The sequence below is a fragment of the Epinephelus moara genome, chromosome 24 (assembly GCF_006386435.1).
Source record: "Epinephelus moara isolate mb chromosome 24, YSFRI_EMoa_1.0, whole genome shotgun sequence".
Lineage (NCBI taxonomy): Eukaryota > Metazoa > Chordata > Actinopteri > Perciformes > Serranidae > Epinephelus > Epinephelus moara.
The window spans coordinates 21,758,443-21,780,256 of NC_065529.1; the positions used below are offsets into that span (position 1 = coordinate 21,758,443).

At 46.0% G+C, this 21,814-nt stretch overlaps 2 protein-coding genes across 2 annotated transcripts in view; one reads left to right on the top strand and one right to left on the bottom strand.

The window, feature by feature from the left end:
- Positions 1-5,304, top strand: part of slc25a26 (solute carrier family 25 member 26) — an 84,407-nt gene extending 79,103 nt beyond the window's left edge. Inside the window, exon 10 of the mRNA XM_050037176.1 lies at positions 1,852-5,304. Within this exon, the coding sequence (XP_049893133.1) occupies positions 1,852-1,948 (97 nt within the window). The 3' untranslated portion in view covers positions 1,949-5,304. The remainder of the gene's footprint in view (positions 1-1,851) is intronic.
- A 119-nt stretch (positions 5,305-5,423) lies between these two features.
- lrig1 (leucine-rich repeats and immunoglobulin-like domains 1) overlaps positions 5,424-21,814 on the bottom strand; it is a 36,509-nt gene continuing 20,118 nt past the window's right edge. Inside the window, exons 5-18 of the mRNA XM_050037175.1 lie at positions 21,556-21,699; positions 20,343-20,486; positions 19,747-19,890; positions 17,831-17,974; positions 15,533-15,613; positions 13,620-13,691; positions 13,024-13,095; positions 12,679-12,842; positions 11,948-12,301; positions 10,944-11,225; positions 8,961-9,395; positions 8,641-8,775; positions 8,115-8,402; positions 5,424-7,548 (exon numbers count right to left, since the gene is read on the bottom strand). Of these exons, the coding sequence (XP_049893132.1) occupies positions 7,346-7,548; positions 8,115-8,402; positions 8,641-8,775; positions 8,961-9,395; positions 10,944-11,225; positions 11,948-12,301; positions 12,679-12,842; positions 13,024-13,095; positions 13,620-13,691; positions 15,533-15,613; positions 17,831-17,974; positions 19,747-19,890; positions 20,343-20,486; positions 21,556-21,699 (2,662 nt within the window). The 3' untranslated portion in view covers positions 5,424-7,345. The remainder of the gene's footprint in view (positions 7,549-8,114; positions 8,403-8,640; positions 8,776-8,960; positions 9,396-10,943; positions 11,226-11,947; positions 12,302-12,678; positions 12,843-13,023; positions 13,096-13,619; positions 13,692-15,532; positions 15,614-17,830; positions 17,975-19,746; positions 19,891-20,342; positions 20,487-21,555; positions 21,700-21,814) is intronic.

Below are 21,814 nucleotides of genomic sequence, written 5' to 3' on the forward strand. Positions count from 1 at the left end.
CACAAATTCTGACAAACTCCAAGCATTGATTATGCAAGAATGGGCTACCATCAGTCAGGATGTGGCCCAGAAGTTGATTGACAGCATGCCAGGGCGAATTGCAGAGGTCTTGAAAAAGAAGGGTCAACATTGCAAATATTGACTCTTTGCATAAACTTACTGTAATTGTCAATAAAAGCCTTTGACCCTTATGAAATGCTTGTAATTATACTTCAGTATATTATAGTAACATCTGACAAAAAGATCTAAAAACACTGAAGCAGCAAACTTTGTAAAAACCAATACTAGTGTAATTCTCAGAACTTTTGGCCATGGCTGTATGTGTCAGCCCGGTGATAGTCTGGTGACCTGTCCAGGGTGTACCCCACCTCTCGCCCAGTGTCAGCTGGGATAGGCTCCAGCCCCCGCAACCCCTGAGAGGGTAAGTGGTTACAGAAAATAAATTAATTAATTAATATAAAATATAGGGCTATTACCAAATACCATTTTATGGGCTCCAGAGCTTTGGTACAAATCGGCAACTTCTATTCCACTGTCTGATTGTAGAGCTGTTGCGGCATATTGAGTTGCTCAGACCCTTCCTGTCCCACTCTCACTCTCTCTGTTCCCGCCGGGGAAGATTGGTTAGACTCTGCCCACACACACACAGTGACAGCGCTAACTGTTAGCATCACACAGCTAATGTTACCCAGTGGTTATTAATGGGTTTATCGACACAGTAAAGACATTTCGGTGTCAGTTTGTTGGGGCGGTTTAACTGTTCGATGTCGAATCTTATCAGCTGCTGCTGCGTTAGCTCGTGCTAACCGCACAGACATTGAACTGACTGAGTGTGGCTGTGGAGATTCAGATCTGCGTCCAACGGCAGCTATGGCTGATTGTGGGACACACAAGTGCAGTAACAGCATTGCTCCAACAAATTTAAGATTTGGAATTTAAAAATAAAAAAGAAGAAAACAAATATCCAAACCCCAGAATTGAAATCCGAATGCATACCCAATGAACTAATATCTGAAGAGTCAAATATTCAGATCCAGCCCTAGTGAAATCATAATTACATCATCATTAATCACTCATAGTTGCACTGCTCTGAATATATGTCATTTAACATATGCATCGGCCAGTGTGTCAATCATAAGCCAAACACAAATGTATGACAAAAACAACACCATACTGTTAACAATAACATAATAACTTTTTAAAATATCTTATGTCATCATATAATTGCCTCCAGTGATAACAAGCGTGAGTGTGCATATCATGTAGCCTGTGCTTCATTCATCTGACTTTTAATGAAGATTAAACGCTGAGGTTGATCAGTTACAAAATAAATTAAGTCTTTAATGTGGAAGACTGACTGTATAAAATTGAATCCGTCCAATCAAACTGAAATTTAGTTTCCCATTTTTGTGTGTGTGTGTGTGTGTGTGTGTGTGTGTGTGTGTGTGTGTTCATGATGTATGTAGTCAGTCCAGGATCATCTACAGCTTGATTCCCTGTGTAAACTGTGGTGGTGTGATCATCTGTAACTGTGCAGTCCACAGTGATCGATTTGAGTGTTTGGTTTAAACTTGCACAGTTTAACTTTAAAAATGTATGTTTGAGATTTGCTCTAAAGTTTACAAACCAAAGGCTGAGGATGAATGGAGACTAGAATAATGCAGGTGAAATCAAAGTGTGCAGATTCTCCTGCTGCAGTGTTGTCCTTGGTTGTAGTATGGGAAGACCATTTTACAAAACGCTGATTTAGCAAAATCAAAATGTCTCTTAAGTCCTCATTCGCTTGAATTTGTATTAATAGATATTACAGAACTGATGACATGTTTCGCTCTGTCTCCTCTTTCTCTGCAGTCTGTTTGCGGGCAGCATACCGAGGATAACCTTCATCAGTGTGGGCGGCTTCATCTTCCTGGGCGCCTATGAGAAGGTCCGCCGCTCTTTGCTATAGCAGCCCGTCCTCTGTGACCGTCCTGAGCCCTGACGTAGTGGAGCAACAGCAGGAGAAGCATCTCTGAAAGTAGCACCCTCGTCCCCTGGAGGCCCCATGTGCCTCCATGCTGCTGGGCCCCCGAGAAGCAGGGAACACCTGGTGCCCGGGGGGGAGAGTCGTCCACGGGCCTGATCGCATTACCCGGAGCACTGCATTCCTGCTCATCAGTGTCCTGAGTTTAGCAGCCTGAGCTCACAGTCCTGTAACAGCACCAGCAGTTTGGTGAACTGGAGCCGCACCCTGTCGCACAAGACTAGCAATGAAGCATCTCTACTGTTTAATGTGTGTGTGTGAATCAATGAGTTATGGTATTAAAGACTGTCTCTTTTTATGCTTTGAGGTGAGGTGTGGTGATTTGGGTCCCTGCAGGCTGCTCCTGTAAAGCTTCCTCTCTGCGGTTTCACCATCATTTTAGTGTTTCATCCATATTTTCTCTGCTCAGCCAGGCCACCTGTGTTAAAGACCCACCAGGGGTAGACACAGTAATATATCTCATCATTGTTCCATTCCCGCTGGAGCACAGCTGAGCTCATCCACCTGCTGGAGCTTTAATTTTATACTTAAGATGCCTCCAACAACAGAGCACTTTGTTAAATTAATAAGGCCTCAGTTTTATTAGGAGCCTCAGGTGTCCTGCACAAGCTCTGGTATCATAATTTGGGATATATCATGTGTTTCTTGTTAAATGTTTTTATTAGGTAGTTAGCTCGATTGGGTGGTTGATTGATTTGACATTGGAGCTCTTGTCAAAAAGAGGCTGTAAGGAATTAATCTCAAACTTGTGAAAGTGCAGAATCATCCAAAGTTAGCTTGATAAATATCAACCTTGTGTTAATCAGTAGAGCGATGGTGTTACATACGTAGCTTTAGTTTTGAGAGAACATTAATTCACCCTTTCATCTAGCTAAGATACTCAGAGTAAATGTTGAAAAAAATAAGGTTGTTATCACAATTTAACTTCACTACAAAGAGTTCATTTGTTTGTGTTCTTGCCTTGAGTCAAAAAAGACTGATCCCCCCCCTTGTGTTTGTGCGGTAAATATGAAGCTTCAGCCACCAGCCTGTTAGCTTAGCTTAGCACAGAGACTGGAAACATTTGGAAACAGCTAGCCTGGCTACCAGCACCTCTAACGCTCGATAATCAACACACAGTGACTAAGCGAGTCTTGTCGTGAGTGTGAGACTGTAGGCAAGCAAAACTACTGGTAGGCGGGCTTTGACTAAATTGAGCCAGGCAAGCTGTTTTCCCGTTTTCAGTCTCTATGCTAAGCTAAGCTAAGCTAACAGGCTGCTCTACAGCACATACATGAGAGTGGTATCAATCTTTTCATCTAAAACTTGGCAAGACAGTGAATGTGTGAATTTCCCAAAATGTGCCAATTCCTTCAAAGGTATACCATGCAAGATTGTCGGTTACTGCTTGGAAACACTTGTCGGAAAAAGTTAAAGTAAAAGCCAACCCCAAACTCACTGTCGTTTGGTGTTTTTGACTCACAATATTTGTGCTTTGGATGCCTGCTGCTTATGGTCTGGCACCTAGTCGCTATCTTTTTATAAAGCCCCGACCTCACCTGAGCGCTGTGTGGGTACACGCCCATAGATGTCCCAAGCACAGACAATAAGAAGACAATAAGAAAACACAGGTAGAGGGCAGTAGAGGTGCAACGATTAATTTAAGGTTCTATTAGATGTCATGTATTGAATGAATCGCCAACTAATTTGATTCAATCGGTTGATCAATTTGACGACTTTTTAAAGTACTAAGTTGAAAATTTCTGATTGTTAAATGTAAATATTTCCTGGCTCCTTTACTCCTCTGTGACAGTAAACTGAACGCCTTCGGGTTGTGAACAAAACAAGACATTTAAGGGGCGTCATCGTGGGCTTTAGGAAACACGAATCGATATTATTCACCATTTTCTGACATTTTATAAAAAAAATAACGAATTGATTAATCAAGAAAATACTCAACAGATTAATCACCAATGAAAATAATTGTTAGTTGCAGCTTTAGTAGGCAGAGTCTCTGCAGACAAATACACAGCCACACATTTCTAGTAGGTCACTCATAAGTGACGATTAAGAGGGATTATTTCTGTTTAAGTTTATACATTGTTTTTTTTGTTTGTTTTTTTAAATCCTGCATAGCATATTTTATGAAACCTGGAAAACCAGTAATATATCTACAGAATAAGTAGTAGGCTCTAAATCGCATGCATTCAGCTTTATTCAGTTCCTTGTATTGTATTCAGGTCGCTCCATTTTATTAAACTGGGGAAATTATTTAAGTTTTAGATAGATTAATTAAATCAGTTTAGTAGGAACTGCCCATATAAAGAAGTGTGCAAACCTAAGGGCGTATTGCACTTGTGGTATCCAGCCATGCAGATGGTTCTGTTTTATTTTATGTTTCTGAGATGTCAGCTCCTAAAACCAAATTATGATCTGTATGACAAGATCAAGTGGGGTAAAATGTTTTTGTTGTGATTTATTTAAACAAGCAGTTTATTAGTATTTATTATTATGACGATATAACATGAACTACAGATGTAATTGCAACTGGCCGTAAAGGTGGGAATTAAATGTATGTATGTGAATTATGAGGTTTCTCAGGGATTTATTTATTTAATGGTTGATATGTTAAAGATCCATGTTCTCCTGTGTAGCTGCTGTAAAAAGATGCCTTCTCCTTCACCAGCCAGCTGTTCTAGACAATGTCCACCTTCCACTCATGTCCCCCTTTTCAAATGAAGACCACACAGGTATCCAAGATGACTTATTACAGGACTAAATCACTCATCTACATCTGATGCAGGAACAGTTGAGCCACAGCATCAGTGTTCTCCTTGTACTCAGTGAGTTAGCTCAGACGTTGTCCCTGCAGTCACTGCTTCAGTAAAACTGAAGACTTGGTAAATCCTGTCAGGAGACGGATGGCCTCACAGGTGGGACTGTTTGTCATGTTGCTTGTCACTAGGCTGTTGGACAACAATGGGCGGAGTGTGATTGGTGGAGGCCACGGCCAGTAGCATGTCAATCGTGCGGAGACAAACATCCATCTGGAATGCACATTCTGGCCAGCCACTGACCCTCACTCCACCCGGACTCAATAGCAAATATTTTAAACAGCCCGCAGAAGGAAAAAATATGCCTGCTGTCTTTGGGAGCTTCAGGGAGCCAGGACACATTCCTGGTTGGAAGATTAGCTTTGTGCCTGTACGTGTATGTGTGTGTGTTTGTGGGCCAGGCACAAGGTACTTCACTGCTTTGAAGATCAAGGTCTCTGGATTTCATGTCTTGGTGCATTCTCCATGAATTGATGGCTTCTCCATGACCACGGTGACATGTGAGCGCCGCTAAATGCTAACTCAGCTGTTTGTGACTCTTGTCACTGCTGTCGTTCTGTCGCAAGAAAACACACAAAACACTTGCAATAATAGCAAAATGTGATTTTATTAGACACTTCAATGCCATGTTAGACACTTCACGGTTTCAGCTTTGACATTGGTACAACGGTTTTCGGACAGTTTTGTTTCAATAAATTACTGAGAACATTGAACTGCACCTCTCTCCCTCTTGTCCCTTTTACCTGCTACACTGGGATTGGTTTTCCAGCAGGGATCTGTGATTGGTCATGCTGGTAAAATCATCTCTGATAGGTGCTATCAGGTGTAACCAGAGGAGCGTGTCCTCCGGTTTACCTTGATAAGGCCACTGGTAACAGAACGCAGTTCAGACGAGGGCGAAACGCATGCATACATTAGACAATGTAACTACTTTGACTGAATCCTGACCCAGTGTATCCAGGGATTGTGACAGTCCGGGGAGCGTCTGACTGCATTAATCCTCAAAGTTTGGTTATTTCACAAGCTTCCCAACTGTTCACAGCATGAACCTTTGATTACCTCAGACATTATTCAACTGTAGCGATGACGAGAAAGTTATTGTTTCACTGTGGGGGGGATGTGACAGAGGCAGAATACTGGCCGTTTGCCTGCAAATGCACAACGGTGGATGTTGAGGCACATTACAGCAGTAACACAATAAAACATCATTCTCCCTGATTCTCAATCTTTTCGTAAATTCATAGCATAAGAATGGTATAATTAAGCATTCAGCCAATTAAATGTCAGTGCTTGAGCGCACGTAGCTGTGTTTCGTAATGGATGTGACCAAGACCACATGGCAGGTGTCCCGCGTCCATACTGAGAGATCATTACTGGCTTTTACAGCTTATAAAAGCAGCTGTTGGCCAGAGTTTGACCACATTTGGTTGCGAACATGTGCCAAAGTCACTTTCTTGGACAAATAAAGAAACTAATCAGAGTAAAGAGAAGAATATTTTCTCCTGACGACATCGGAGCAGCTTCGCAGTAACTTGTATTGTGAAACAGGTGGAAGAGCCTTAATGGTACAGTACATACTGTCGACTTTACCGTGTGAAAATAAGTGGAATGTCTCCTCGTGTAGAGGAGGATGCTGCATTCCTGTTGCCAGATATCATGTACACAATCTGCTTGTTTATGACGTGGATACAAAAAAAGTGCTTTAACTGACCGCCTGCAAACATCCCATGATGTACCAAAAGTAATTGACATCAAAGCTCTTCCTTCATACGTTAACATGAATGTGAACTGTGTTTCTGTAAGGCCAAGGTTGGCAGCGTTTGTCAAAAGGAAAAAAAAAAAAAAAACATTCAAGTGCAATCAAGTGTTTGTTTTGTTTGCTATAAAGAGTGTACCAGTATCTCTCACAAAAAGTCTCTTGATAAATGCTATTACAAGATGAGTTTTCTTTGATCATGCATTAAGGCACCGCAGCTGAACGTTGGTAAAAGCTGAAAAAGACTGTTTTTTTGTTTTTGTTTTTGAAGAAAAATAAAAATACCATCACTCCTTTCTTTGTCATGCACATAAATTCAAATACTCTTTTGTAAAAGTTATATAATATATAATATAAGAAAACTCTTATGTACAGTCAAATGTCCAAAGGTATATTTCTTTTTTCCCCCTGCACATACATACACTGTACAAGATTCCCTACATTTACATGCTTCAAATGCAAGTCACATTTTTTGGAGCTAGAATTTTTTATTGGTCACCTCCCAAAGGAAGGTTTTTAACTATGTACAGCTGATAACGCTCAGATGGGACGCCACCCACACAAGCTCCACCTTCAAACTCCGGATGCCCCCTGCCTCTCACCCTCCTGGTGCTCCCATTCAGTCCAGATCCAGGAGGCTCAGGATCAATCGCCTCGATATGAGGTAGCAGTTTATTTCCCAGTGCAAAAATTTTGTTTTAAAAAGTCCTCTCAGCTACTGTGAGTCCACTTTTGGGCTGGATGGAGCGCCTGCTAGTCGCTGGCTCTCCTTAGGGGGGCACTCTCATTCTGAGAGGCTCTGAGGGTGTGTCCATTGGACAGCAGAGTCTGCCTGAGCTCAGGCTCACAGTCACTGTCCAGACGGCCGCGGCTCATCACGCCGGCCAGCTTCACTGGCTTGTGGAAGGAGTCCTCTTGTGACGGGGAGCACGCCGGCGTCTGTCCCGCTCTGCTCACTGATGAACAAAGCAAAGGGAGGAAAAGTCAGTGACGTGGCATGTATGTAGTCAAATATGCATTCAGCTTTAGGATACAGAGGCAGTGGAATGTATGCACAGGGCTGCGTTGACATGTGGAGGTGAGAATTGGTATTTGGAGGCCAATTCCACTGGTGTGACTCCTCACTCAAGAGTCTGAATCCTAGAACAGGCCCGGACGTGCAACTGCAGGAGTTTGGCAGCAGTGAGAACTCAGTGCTTTTTTTTTTACAGTGTTTTCAGAGAGATATCCTGAGGGGCTCTGGGCGTGCAACTATGATACACTGTCAGATTCTGGAAGGAGCCGATCCATCAGCAATCACCTTCAAAGGAATTTGCCTTGACAAGGATTCCTAAATTCCTAATAGTTTCTCATCACCTGATATTAATGACACAGAAACACAGGGACAGTTTGAGGCTTTAAAAGCTTACTGGATGAATTAGTGTTTTTGTCTATGGGATAAGGCTGTTGGCATTTGTTAGCAGGTCCTGAGGGCCACACAATTTCTTTCAAGTATTCAAAGTACATTCAAACTCACTGTTACCTTTTCTATCGTGCTGGTTCAGCTGTAACGTATTGTGGTTTTTAGGAAACGTGGATCCTTGAAGGTCCTTTCTGATTCCGTTGGGTGTCCCGTTGCAGAGCGGGGTTGAGTGTGGCCCCGCGTCATGCAGCTCCCCTGGATGACAGTGAGAGTGGGGTGGGGGGAGTGAGTGTTGCTGGTACTCTATCCCTCCAGTGTGGCCGAATCCGTGTGTCAGGTAGTCAGAGTCTTTGGAGTAGCTGCTTCCGTTCTCCATGCAATCTGTACACACTACTGCGCCGTCGAAACCTGCGGGCCAGCGCGGAGAGAGAAAATAAATGATTTGGAGACAGAAAATCAACAACTGTATGTCAACACTGTGGTTAGGGTGTCTGCTGGAATTATTTCTGATGCTGAGCAGGCCTTGGACAGCGGTGCTTCTTTCATCGTTATGTAACAGCACCAGCTTTGCTTTATGGGAAGTGGGAGAAACTGCTGGGGAGCACAAACATTTTGCAGGCCGAGCAGAGGCTGAGCTGTCAGGTACCTGCGGTGTCTACGATGTGTCCGTTGGGCTGAGATCCACCGCCGGCCTCCACGCGGATACACACATCCTGCCGCTCTGACAGTGTGCCCTGGGAGGAGAGGTAGCTGGGTACGTCTGGAGGAACTATCGTCTCATCTGAGAGAAATGAAAGAGCAAACACAAGACATTACAACCAGGGCTGTGGCTACTGCAACACTAGAGATGAAGCAATCAGTGCGTCCCAATACAAAGTATGTCAAATGCAGTGAAACACCAGGACGTCCTACTGCATCCAGTCACATTTTGATATGATAACATGGACAGAATAGATCAAAGTTCACCTGTATTAGTGACACTGCACTCCTCGCTCTTCTTCCTGGTCTGGTAGATGATGCACACCCACACCAACGACGTCACCACAATACTCGTCACCACAGCGATGACTATGATCCCTATAGTGACCGTGCTCGGCCCCGCTGGGGGTGTGCAGGCGCTGCGTCGCCGAGTTACCACCAGCTGGCTGTGAGCGCGCTCCGTGCCCAGGGTGTTGGACATGAGGCAGGTGTAGCGGCCGGCGTCTTCCAGCGAGGCAGAGCCGATGACCAGCAGCTGGTTCCCCGGGGTGAAGTGGTGTCTGTCGGAGGGGCGCAGCGGCTGGTCGTTTCGCAGCCAGGTGATGCGGGGTGGAGGACTGCCCAGCGCCTTACACTGCAGGGCCACCGTGTCGCCGACCACCACGCTGCGGTCCTCCAAGTCCTGGGCGAGATGGGGTGTTTCTGTGGAGGAGAGGAGAGGTACATTTCTCATCAAAAGTTTGGCCACTCCAGAGTTCCTGAGGTCAGAGATTTCTGTTGTTCTATTGTTGTTCTGTGGCATCAAAGTTTCTGCTCTCAGGTTTCTGCTTGTTCACAGTATTGATTACAGGCTGGTGAGTCAGCTGGAGACACTGAGCACAAAGTGTGATGTTCTGACTTGGATATCCGACCACTGAAAGCTTATCTCATGACGACAGCCTCATCTAACAATCCCAGTCATACATCTGAGGTCATTATCTGTAATGCTGACAGATTCTGAAATCAGTTTACTCCATCATACATTTTAATTACAGCACACAAACAAGATCCTCTCCAGAACAATGTTTTCAGTGTTTCCCTGGCAACTTCACATTCTGCTGAATGGAGCACACTGGACTGAATGTGTGTGTGTGTGTTAAGGTATGCCTCTCCTCTCAGACTGAGCACTTCCCCTCACAGTGGGACATACACAGATTAAGAGATCTCACTTAACCCACTTCAGTCGCCTCTCTCTTCTATCAATACTTTCTCCATCTCCATCAATCCCCCTCTCTCTCTCTCTCCCTCTACCACCCTCCCCCTCTTTCTTTTCTCTACAAACATACTCGCCTACCTTCCCCCACACACTCCTGACTCCACCATTCCAGCTCTTCTTTGGCTCCCATTTTTCTCCCCCGCCACTCTTTTCCAGACAGGGGCCCCTCGACTGCTGCCACCCCCCCTCTCCTTCCCCTCCGTCTCTCAAACCCAAACATCACAGATTGAGCCGAGAGGCATGGTTGCTTGCTTCAATATTTTACATTGTTGAGTGGATTAGCGCTCAGCTTGAGCTGCTGTGAATTCTAACAAGTCTCTGACGAGTCGCACAACATGCAAATGCGTTGCTACAATACCGCCTCTACCAGTCTGACCGTGTTAAATATAGAAACTTTTGCTTCTGAGCTCTTTGGGGAAATTTGAGGCTTGTAACCATTATGTGTTCGCAAAGAAATCCCCCAACACTTCTTTTTTTTTTTTTTTTAGCTCTGTTCAACAAGGGACTGCTTTGCTCAGCTCAAAGACAAAGGACAAAGATGATCTATGTCCTGAGATGGTTATAGGAGAGCAGCTCCGGTTTGTTTGATTTAACAGTGTAAAACAGCCAATAAACTGGGAGCACTGAGGCCTGCAGTGAAGCAGCCATGACTGTCCCTCCCACCGAGCGAGGAGAAGGGGGGTGGGAATGCTTAACAAACACCCCTCTGTGAGTCCCTCTTGCTTCCCCACCATCCCCCCTTTGACCCCCAACTGTGACCTTTGGCCATTGACCTGCAGCACGGCCACAGCTGCCGAGAAAAGAAAAATATAAAGCCTTTCATTCTGTGGCCTCGGACTGACCAATTCCCAAGTCAGTGCCAAGCTATTTACAAGAGCTCGTTCTTGGGGATGTGGGAAAATTATCAACACTGGGTTACACAAGTCAAATATGAGCCGATATTAGCTCAGCTAAACTAAAAAGGAAGAATCATTGTAGAGTTACGCGGCTCTTACCCAGCACGGTGAGGGTGGCGTTGGCAGAGACGGTGCCCGCTGTGTTTTTGGCAGTGCAGCTGTACACGCCCATGTCCTCCGGCTTGACGTCCATGATGAAGAACACATCGTCATCAGGCATGACGTGCATTCGGCGCTCCCGGGCAGCGGGGAAATCCGTGCCTCCGTCCTTCTGCCAGGCGATCTGTGGTGCTGGGTGCCCCTCAGCGGCGCACTCCAGCCTCGCTGTGTGGCCCGTCCTGATGGTGCTGTCCCTGGGAGTCTTCACAAAGGATGGGAGAACTGTGGACAGAGGAGACAGCATTTACATCTTTAACCTTTATGTATTTCTAGAGATCCAGTTCCACACTTTCACACCTGCACGCTGATCCTGCTAAGAGCCTCGACGGCAGTTGCTCAGGATTGGAGAGCATTACACACTCAACTCTACCCACGCTCTCACAGCTGGTGCTGGCATTCAAACCAGTGATCTTCCAGGCACAAGCCCGCGACTCTAACCTCTTTAGGTAACTGTTACATGCATGTGCACGTCAAAACAACGGACACAAATTCTGCAGTTACACTACAAAGGAAAGAAGCGGCGGTGGTCTGACGCAGAGTTGGGCAGGGAACCAAACTCAAGATAAATACTCTCCACTCGCAGGAAAAGCAGAGTGACAGAGCGCAGAGGAGATGGCCCCTGTTAGCGCTGACATGCAGATAAATCAATTTGTTCCGAATACCATCCTGGGAGAGATGGAGGCCGAGCGAGAGAGAGAAGACTTTATTTAAGTGAAAGAGGAGAACTCAGCGTGGCCACTAATCTCAATCGCTCCTCTGAAAAACGGGACAATTGATACTCAGATAAGTGGAACATAAACAGGCATTGGATTTGGTGGAGATGATGTAATCACATACACATCAGATATATGGAGTGTGTTATTCTCTTTATCTTGTCTTGACACTGGACCTCTGATATTCCTCTATAATCCCAATATAGTCAGCCAAAAACAAAAACAACCTACCATTAACGATAAGACGGGCCTTGCTGGAGTAGGTGGAGCCAAAGTGGTTGGTGATGATGCACTGGTAACGGCCCTCGTGTGCAAAGGTGACATGCCGCAGGTGCAGGATGGTGGTGTACTCCATCACACCTCCGCCTGCGCCTGGCGCTTCAGGTGTTGTGCCTTGGTCGTCAGCGCGCACGTGGGCGTAGTTCTCTGTCTCAGCGTGGCGAAGCAGCTCCTGGTCCTTACGCCATGCAAAGGTCATGGGGGAGGAGCTGCTGCTCGCTGCCGTACACGTGAGACGCACATCACTACCAAGGACCGTCACTGAGGTTTCCGGCTGCACGGTGATTTGGGGCTTTGGAAGGTCGTCTGAAAGTGGAGAGGGAAGAAAGACAGTAAGAAAAGGAGCCCAGAGTGAGGACAGTTATTGGAGGGACGAGATAAAAAGAAAAGACAAAGTGAGCTGGACGCATAAATCACAGTGCAACATCAAACATCACAAATGTCTCTCAGTAGGTGTCTGCTTGCTATGCATAAATGGATGTGAAAGAGGCAAATAAAACACACGTACTAAGCCATTAGCATGTCAGAGTTCAAATGCAAAGCTAAACAAATACACCACACAAACAAATATGTGCAACTATGTAAATAACAGAAGAGCGCCAAGCTGTTTGTCTGTGCCTTGAACGCCTCTTGCACAACACACCCGCCCACATAAACACAAATTCCGCACACACATAACTCACCGCACACAAAGCTGTTGGACGGAGCCTGGAAGATGCTAGTGCCCTTCAGGCTCTCCGGGTGGGCGCAGGTGGCATTGACACCAGCCTGCAGACCACGTGCCACCAACCAGTCGGGAAGCCAGTGGAGCTGGCAGTCACACAGGAAGCTGTCACTCTGAATGAGACTGTAGAGGAGAGGAGTGAGTACATGTGGTACATGTCACATCTATTGCACCTGTAACTGAATATGTGTTTCTGATAGTATGTGCAGGTGCCAAAATCACAGAGGGAGCGAGAGTCAGTCCCATTTGAGGCTGTGTAGAGCTGTGCATATAAATAATGTGTGAATGCATTAATCTAACTTACAGGGTTTTGAGGTTCTTCATTTTACTGAAGGCATCGGGCTGGATGGAACGAATAGCATTCTCTCCCAAGTTCCTGTTGGGACATTTACACATTGTCTCATCAACTGTTTTCACATTACAGCCATACACATACTTTCATTAGCAAGGATCTGACTTCTAACCAAGGTGGAAATATTAAGGCCTGTATGTCTTAGGATACGAGCCAGCTTTTCCCTCCCTGCCTGCCCTCATTTGACAAACGCCTGTGAAAGGGCTTATAGGAATTCCATTTCTTCTGCGGAGTTGGCCATATGCTCAATAACTTTGTTCCTGCGCAGAGGCAGGAAAAAAAGGCCAAAGTTGAGATTGTGCTAGGCTAACGAGAGAGAAGCAGCTGGGCGCTCGCAAAAGCCTCTGTCTTCTCCTTTTACAAAGACGCTATTAAATTGCTAGCAGCCTGCTCTCTGCCAGCTACTTTTGGCAACCCCCCCCACTCACCCTACACTCCACCCTCTCTTCCTTACTCTCTCTTTCTCTCTCTCTCTCTCTCTCTCTCTCTCTCTCTCTCTTTCACTGGCTGGGAGGAGGAGGGGCAGCCAAGCATTGTGGGATACTCACAGGTGTTCCAGGGTCTCCAGGCCAGAGAAGGCTTTCTTGGCGACCGACTTGATCTTGTTTCCAAACAGAGTCCTGCCGTTTCCAAACATGAGGGGTGTCGATAGATGAAGAGAGAGAGGGGAGAGAGGGATAAAGGGGGCGAGAAAGGGGGAAGTGAAAAGGGAGAGCAAGAGAGGGAGAGAAAGCACAATTAGCAAGGCTGAATCTGATAAGAGCGAGGGGGGACTGAGGTATTGGAAATCTGAACTGTGTGGAGATTAGCCAGGAGGAAGGGTGAGGGAGATTGGATGGGGTTGGAGTGTGGGGATAGGGTGGGGGCTGCTCTTCAAAGACCACTTTTATCTTTATTAGAATTCAATAGCAATGACCAGGTAGGGCCGTGTGTTTATGTGTGTGTGCGTGGTGGCCCTTTTCCCCTTAAAGAGCTTGTAAGAACATACGTTTAACCATGTGAGTGTGTGTCTGTGCCTGTCAAGCCTGGTTTGAGCCGAGAAGTGAGTTGCTGTTCCCTCTGATTTGGGGTCCTAATCTCCTCTTCCACCCTCTGCCCACTGCCACCTCCCCTCCCTCGCTCCTCTCCTGTTGTAGCCTTCACTTCACAGGAAGAGGAGACACGGCTGGCTGGTTCTCAATGAAGACCCCGGTGTTTGAACTCATCCACATGTACACACAAACAAGCGGCTGTCTTGTCACTGGGACGATACGAGCGCCGCTTTGCAACTTTTATCTTAAAGAAATTAGATTTGGCAATCAAAACAAATAAAATGTAAGATCTGCTCATCATTTTTTCTGGGTTTGATCTGTAAGACCCACTTCCCTCCCATGTGGCGGCTTTCACAAACTACTTTAAGGAAACCCAGTGTGTGTGGTGTACACTTTGATGTCTCACCCCTTCTTTCTCTTTTCTGCATCTCTTTTTCCCATGGCTCACTTTGCCAGCGTTGGGATGCAGCGGGCCGCTTCCGCCAACGCCGTGACAAAAGGGGCAGGGTCAGAGGGCGGGGCGTGCAAGGCGTTTGATGTTGATGACTGAATGCAGCCCTCAATTTTACCCTCTCTCAGTTCCTAACAACAGGGACTGGGAAAGAGGGGACGAGAGGAGCGGAGGCATGGAGGAGAAATAGAAGTAAGCCTATTGGGGAGCGAACCCCTGCCAGCTCGAAGAAAAGCCCCTTTCTCCCTCTCTTTCTCCCGTTCTTTCTCTTTCAGCGGTGCTCACACTGGGAACCATCTTGGCTGGACATCATCTTTTCATCCTGCGGGTTGATGATTGCCGCTCAGTGCCAGGAACTCCTCGTCCGCTCTAATTTCTCATCTTGCCAACTTTCAACATTGAACTTTTTACTAGCTGCCTTGACGAAAACACTGATGAGTAACCACGAAAAAAAAAGATAACTAAAACAATGATTCACTCTATCTCCTTCTTGAACCATTAGCAGCAAAGAGAACCCAATTTGGCCATAAAGCTACACAACAATCCTGAGATGAAAGCCAGATTGAACTGGAGAAAAACTGGCCTGAGCCTCCACAGGATGAAAGGAGTATAAAATTGCCTTCGATGTTTCATGAACATGCCTTGTTAAAAAAAATAGAAGAGGGGCCCTGTAAGTCGCTCGGTGCGAACACTTCCCTACCAAGTGAAGTGTGGGATCCTGAGGGGACGGATAACTCAAACTCTGTGGCCTTAAATTGAACTAGCTAAACTTAGTTGGCCATGAAGGGTGAGTTGGGATTTGAAGGGAAACTTTTGGATTAAAAAATGAGAAAGCTCACTTCTGTTTCTCTGTTTCTGTACATCAGCAGAGAGAATCCCAGAATCAGTGGCAGGTTCGGGACAGAGGGATGAAAAGGAGGGGTTGATAGAGGAGGAGAGGTGGAGGGAATTAAAAGAAAGAACGAGGGGAGACACTCACAGCTTGTTGAGGCTGTCCAATCCAGAGAAGGCCCCGTTGGTGTCCTCTATTGTGCCTGAGATGTCATTATGGTCCAGCTCCCTGTGGAGAATTAGAGAAAAGAGGGGGATAAGAGAGATGGAAGGAGGGAGGGAGGAGAACAAGGACAGGGTCTGCCAGCGCTGAAGCGTTTCACAGCCCTGGCAGAAGCTGGTCTGGAAGTCACGGGTTACCCCTTTGCCCACACTCCCTCCCTCCCTTGCTCCCTACACACATCATCCTCCCCCTCTGCACCTGGCCTTAAGAGCCCCTCTGCCGCTCTGCTCTGCCAACCAAGCGCATTCTTTCCTTAGAGGGGTGGAGAAGGAGTGTGCATGCGAGTATGTGTACATGTGCGTTGGTGTGCTGAAGCAGAAATCAGCACGGGGAAACGCATGTATAATTCATGACGGCATGGAGAGATTGGCGGGAACACAATGCCTTTGCAAGAGGCCAAACAGTTGGGTCCGTTTGTCCGATGGCGGCAGGTATGGCACAGCCAAAACTGAAGCCAAGAGCCTTAATAAGGTTAGGAGCCATGGCCAGGCAAAGACAAAATGGGTTCAATGAAAAGAATGAAAAGAGAGGAGAAGGGCTTCTTTTAGAGTGTTTGGGGGTTTCCAAACACTTGTTGAATGCACCTCATTTCCCTTCACAGGGTCTAAAGAACTACCTTTGCAGGCGAGGCCACTGCTGCAGAGGAGCCACCGCTCCACATCTCCGCATGCTAATCAAAAAGAAAAACAACAGAGTCGGAGGACTCCTCTGAACCATAAAAATACTTTCTTTCAAACTTGAGAAAGGCCTTTGAGGTTGATGGTCAGCCACACCCTCCCAACATCTCCACAATAGCACCCTCCACTCCTCCTCCCTCTGCTTTCCAAGCATCCCTTATCCCCCTCTGGTTCTTTTCAGACTCCATTGGCCGCTGTCTTAGTTGGACTGGACAGGGGCTGCCAATTTCCTACTCTTTCTGGCTGGCTGCATGTGAATGGCCGTTGCCTTGTTAAAGCAAGGCCAGTGGTGGGGGCTGTAGAGCAGAGGGACCGGGCATGGAGAAGGGGGGGGGCCCGATGAGCCAACGACCCCCGTGGCCGAATTAGAGGGCAGACTGGCTTGTTTGGAGCTTTCACACCCCGATGCAGGCTCCAGCCCCATGCCAGCATGACCAGCAGCGCAGGCCCAATTAAAGCTCCCCCAGCTCCTTTTCAGGACCCTGCCTATGCCTGTCCTCCCCTCCACTGATTAGATTAGGCCTGCCTCAAAGACACAGAGCGCAAGAGTGATACAAGAGGAGAGATCATGCAAAAATCTGGACAGAGACAAGTGTGTGTATTGGACGATTACATGTAGTGATGATAGAATACACTTAGGATAACAGAGGAGAAGAAATGGGCATTAAGTGTGCTTTAAATGGTAAACGCCAAAAGAAATAAAGTCAGCAAATCAAGACAAGAAATGAAAACATGCGAAAAGGCCTGAGATGTGGCAGTCACAAGCTCAGCTCCCTATCCCACCCTCTATTTCCCTCTGTAGCTAGTTATCTAGCACCCAGTGTGCCAGCAGAGAGAGGCCTTGTGTGCCTTGGCTTGTCACCCCGCTGTGAGAGAGAGCTTGTCTAGCGAGCTCTGGCACAGCTCCCCTCTCTGGCTCTCTCACTAGGAAGAGGCACAGCCAAGAGGACCTTGGTAAGGAACCAAGACCCCCGAAGTCTTTCTCCTGGATTTATCCCCTGACTTTCTCCCTTTCATACCCTCCTTTTCTTCCTTTCGGCCTGTTTGGGCTTTTTGTGCAAAAGGTGGAGCGGCGGGAAAAGAAACCTCTGTCTTTATTCATGAGAGAGGGGAAGGATCTCGAGGGAGGTGAGCGACATGGAACAGTTTTAGATCCAAGTTTGTTCAAAAGAAAACAAAAACCCCAAAACAAAACCAGACAAAGTGAACAAAGTGGGGAAAGACACAGGAAAATAAAGAGTTGCCACAGAAACCCAGACAATAGCGATGCACGAACACCTCTTTTAAGTACAAACAACCCATGAATGCAAATGAGATCAAACCCGTCTTGAAAAATAAACAACTCCTGCTTTGCTGAAGTCAAATGAAGCGACTACGTAACCTAAATATCAAATATCCCAGAGGCGAAACCAATATTAAACATCTCAGCTTTCACTGCTCCCAAGTGGCACATCTTAGCCTTATCGTCAGCAGGGGTATAACCGTAATGAGTGGGTTGTTAGGGGGCTTCGTAATGGTGGCTGGGGGGGGGGTGAGTAGTACTTACAGGATGCGTACGGCCTTGAGGCCTCTGAAGGCTCCCTCGGTGATGTGGCTGATGGAGTTGTGGCCCAGACGGAGAGTGTGGAGATCCCCCAGCACAGCTAGACTGCCCTCATCCAGACGAGTCAAGTTGTTATACGACAGATTCCTGGAGAGAAATACAGAGTGTGAGACAGACAGTGGAGAGGACAGAGGCAGACAGAGATGGAGGGAAAGAGAGAGGGGAAAAAAAAGGGGAAGGGAGAAATGTTCTGTGTGAGGTCTGGAAAGAGATGACAGGTTGGCAGAACGCTGAGGCAGCTCGCGACATCATTATACTTAAATTTCATGGCTGATTCAATGTCTATTTGCCACTCTGTGATGCGTTTTTCCATTGTGCCTTTTTCCTCACCACAAGATGTTAACAGAGAATGGGCTTAGCAGACCTTAGAGCTCAGCTGTGGTCCTAACCGTTTGACGGGGAAGAAAAGAAATTCTTGGTCGGAACTTTACATGTCTACAACCTCCATTTATAAGCCTACTTGAGCATGTGGTAAACCCCAGGGGGACACGCTGTCACTCATGTGTACTGCAGCACTGAAAATGTTACTTATTTTCATATCTGGCCTTCAGATCTGTTTTTTTTACAAGGCTGGAGGAAATCCAAATTGGATAAGAGTAGTACATGGATTTCCAAGCACTTTTACTTGTATTAGGAATTTGGAAAGAAAGAATATTGTGCTAAAAACAAGACGACACCAAAATTTTGTATATTGATTTACACGAGAAACAAGTGAAAATGAAGACTTAAAACTTCTTTTAAGAACGTTTTTCATAGTTTACATATAATACCTCTTAATTAATCCTATTATAAGTGACAATAAATCCCATAATGGTATCTTTCAAACAGCAGTCAATGGCAGTATTGTGCATTTCATTGCCCTCGCTGTGGCCCTCGCTGTCTGTCTCTGCGGCCAGGCCTCAGGTTTGCTTGACCAGTCATGTGTGCAGAGATTCCCCCTGATGACCAGCTCAGCCTGGCCCATTGGGAATGCAATAACGGGCTCCTCATAAAGACGAGTCACTCTCTTCTATCAGTCACAGGGGTTATCATAACTCTAGATAATAAAAATCATATAACTGCTGACTGCTGCAGCGCCAGGAGGTTGATTCAAGGATGGCGCTGGGAGCAATTTGTCATTTGTAGACGTGCGCACGGGAAACGGCATTGACATACGCAGAGCAAACTTAACATGAACACCATCTACCTCTTTATCCCATCTGACTGTTACTCATAAACAAACATAGGCGCCAGCCGCGCCACAGATACCCCAGGCCACTTCGCAGTTAGCAACGCCTCAGCTGAGCAAAGCACTTTACAGCAGCAATATGACTGTCATGTCAACAGAACAGGAAGGACTCTCGGATAATAACTCCTCACTCGGTAGACAAAGGCTGCGAAGGCGATCCTTTAGTGTAATTACCACAACACAACCGGTAGAGGATTACACGCCGGTTTGCCAAACCTCTGCGCTTCAGAGCTGAGTACAAAACCTCTTGTCAAAGGGCTTGAGTGCTGTTGAGCCCAGCTCTAATTATGGGATAAACAGGCTTATTCTGAGAATAGCATAGCGTATTGAGTGTTAAAGCACAATGTCATTTAACCCTGGGGAAGGTAGATGGATGATATGGTTGGGGGTGGGGAGTGTTGAATTCTCAGGCTGTAGGACAAGTGGTTTACATCCCCAGAGAAAGACAGAAGACATTTTAAAGATACAGCTTCTTTTTAATTGAACTATGTGGAACTTATTTTCTTTGTTGACTCTAACTCTCCTTCCACTGCGGTTGTCATCCCACGTTTAGGAACTTTAACCACTGTGTACCAAAGACATATGGTACAAGAGTTTGACTGCTCGTGCTAATTTAAATGCCAGTACTCACAGTTCCCTTAGCTTCTGGCAGAACTTCCATCCGTCAGGGTTGATGCGGGCTATAGAGTTGTTACTGAGGAATAACTGCTGAAGGGACGTAAGGCCGTACAGGGAGCCACTGTTCACCTCTGTCAGGCTGTTGTAGTCCAAGTGACTGCAAGAAAAACACGTATTATTAGGAAGTAGGAATTTAAGGATCTTGAACACAATGGTTTACACGCAACAGGATGTCAGGAGTTTGGTGGTAATTATTACGCCCTGAAATGACTAAATTTGCTGCAGCATTTCTAAGAAATTGCAACGCAATTTGTGATCATTACTGTGTTATTTTGCGTGTAATTAAAGTAATGTGTCAAAATTGCAGCTCAGTTAGTGCGAAAGTTCCAGTAAAGACAAAAATATTTTATTCTTATACGGTTTGGTAGGTGGGTATTCCAGTAATAGTCAGTAAGTGGTGCAAAAAGGTTGTTCCAGGCTATGTGCTGCACCCATACTTTTATGATTCTGATGCAGGGTGTATACGACTTGGAAAATATCTATTCTATCAATTTTATGTAAATGTATTATTATGTAATGCACTGATGCTTTGTGAGTTTGTTAACTTACAGGACTTTCATCTTGGCCAGGTCCCAGAAGGCCCCATCAGTCAGCTTGCTGATGCTGTTTCTTTGCAGCTTGAGTACCTCCAAGCTGGACAGACCCTGGAAGGTCAGACCCTCCACCTGACGAATACGGTTCCTGTTCAGCTCACTGCAGGGTGGACAGACAGACAAAACAAATGCAGCGACTGATCATGGGAGGAAAATCAGTGAGGCACTTAACCATACTTCGTAAACTCTGTCAAAATGTTCCCCACATTTCAAAGCAGGAAAACCACAGCATCCATCACACTGAAGGCAAAACCAAAGAATCCTGTTGCCAGCACGCTTCAGTTAGAGCATTCTGAAGTTAACAAACCCCCAGCTTAACAGGCATTCCTCAGTGGTGTCCTTTCCATCTGTGGCATGAGGCCAGCACCATATACCCACAGGCTTTAGCTTACAAACAAGGGTCAGGTTGTGACCCTGTGAAATTATAGTGATACTATATGTAGGTATAACATTTTAACACATCACAATGTTTTTTATTTTGCATATGAGGCCTGAGACGTCTCTGCACGCAACAGGGAATTTGTACATTTTGTATGTGTGTGTGTGTAGAAGCCCTCAGGTTGGAAAAGATAAAAATCCACGCAGGTTCTTTTGTGTCTGATGTGCATCACCACTACAATGTTTAGATACAGTGTCAGTGGGGCCACCTGTCCAACAAAAGGCACCTGGGAAACTACTGGAGCCACAGTGGGGTAAGACTCCCATTACGTGAGTCCCTTCATTCTCTAGAATGAAGGCGTTGGGCTACAAATAGGTCCGACCTCACTGTTGCGCTGGAGGGAGGTTTGACGAAGATAATGGAGCACGGTGAGGGGAATGAACTAACCACTTTGGGGATATGGAAGAAGGCAATAAATCACCGATAATATGGCTCTGGTGTTTACCTAGTCAGACCTTATCCGCCCCTTGAGGAATAGCTCACACTAATAGCGTTTCAAATGTTTGACGCACAGCGCTTGATCAACAGACGCTACAGACCTCATTTAAACTCTTAATACTTTTCAATTCTGTAACGCCTCCAAAGGCTACAACTGGGAAACTCATTCATTTTCAGCCTAAATGTTAAAAATATATTGTTTTTGCAGGTCGAACCTCTCTGACAGATCAAAACACAACCTTGTCATCACACTAACTGTGCTGTTAAACTGATGGAATCCAGTGGTACTCACAGCTGGGTGAGCCTCGGGAGCTGGAAGGCTCTCACGGGGATCTGGCTGATGCGGTTTCGGCTCAGTCTCAGGACCTGTAAAGTAGAACCCAGGTGGTCCAGAGCTCCAAGCTCCAACGTGCTGATCTTGTTGCTGCTCAGGTACCTGAATGCAGAAACAGCACATGTGGACGTAAGAGATTTGTAACAAACCTCAAACATGTGTTTATGAAGGGCCTTGCTTTTGTCTGACACGAGTTATTTTACATACTTCTTGTATG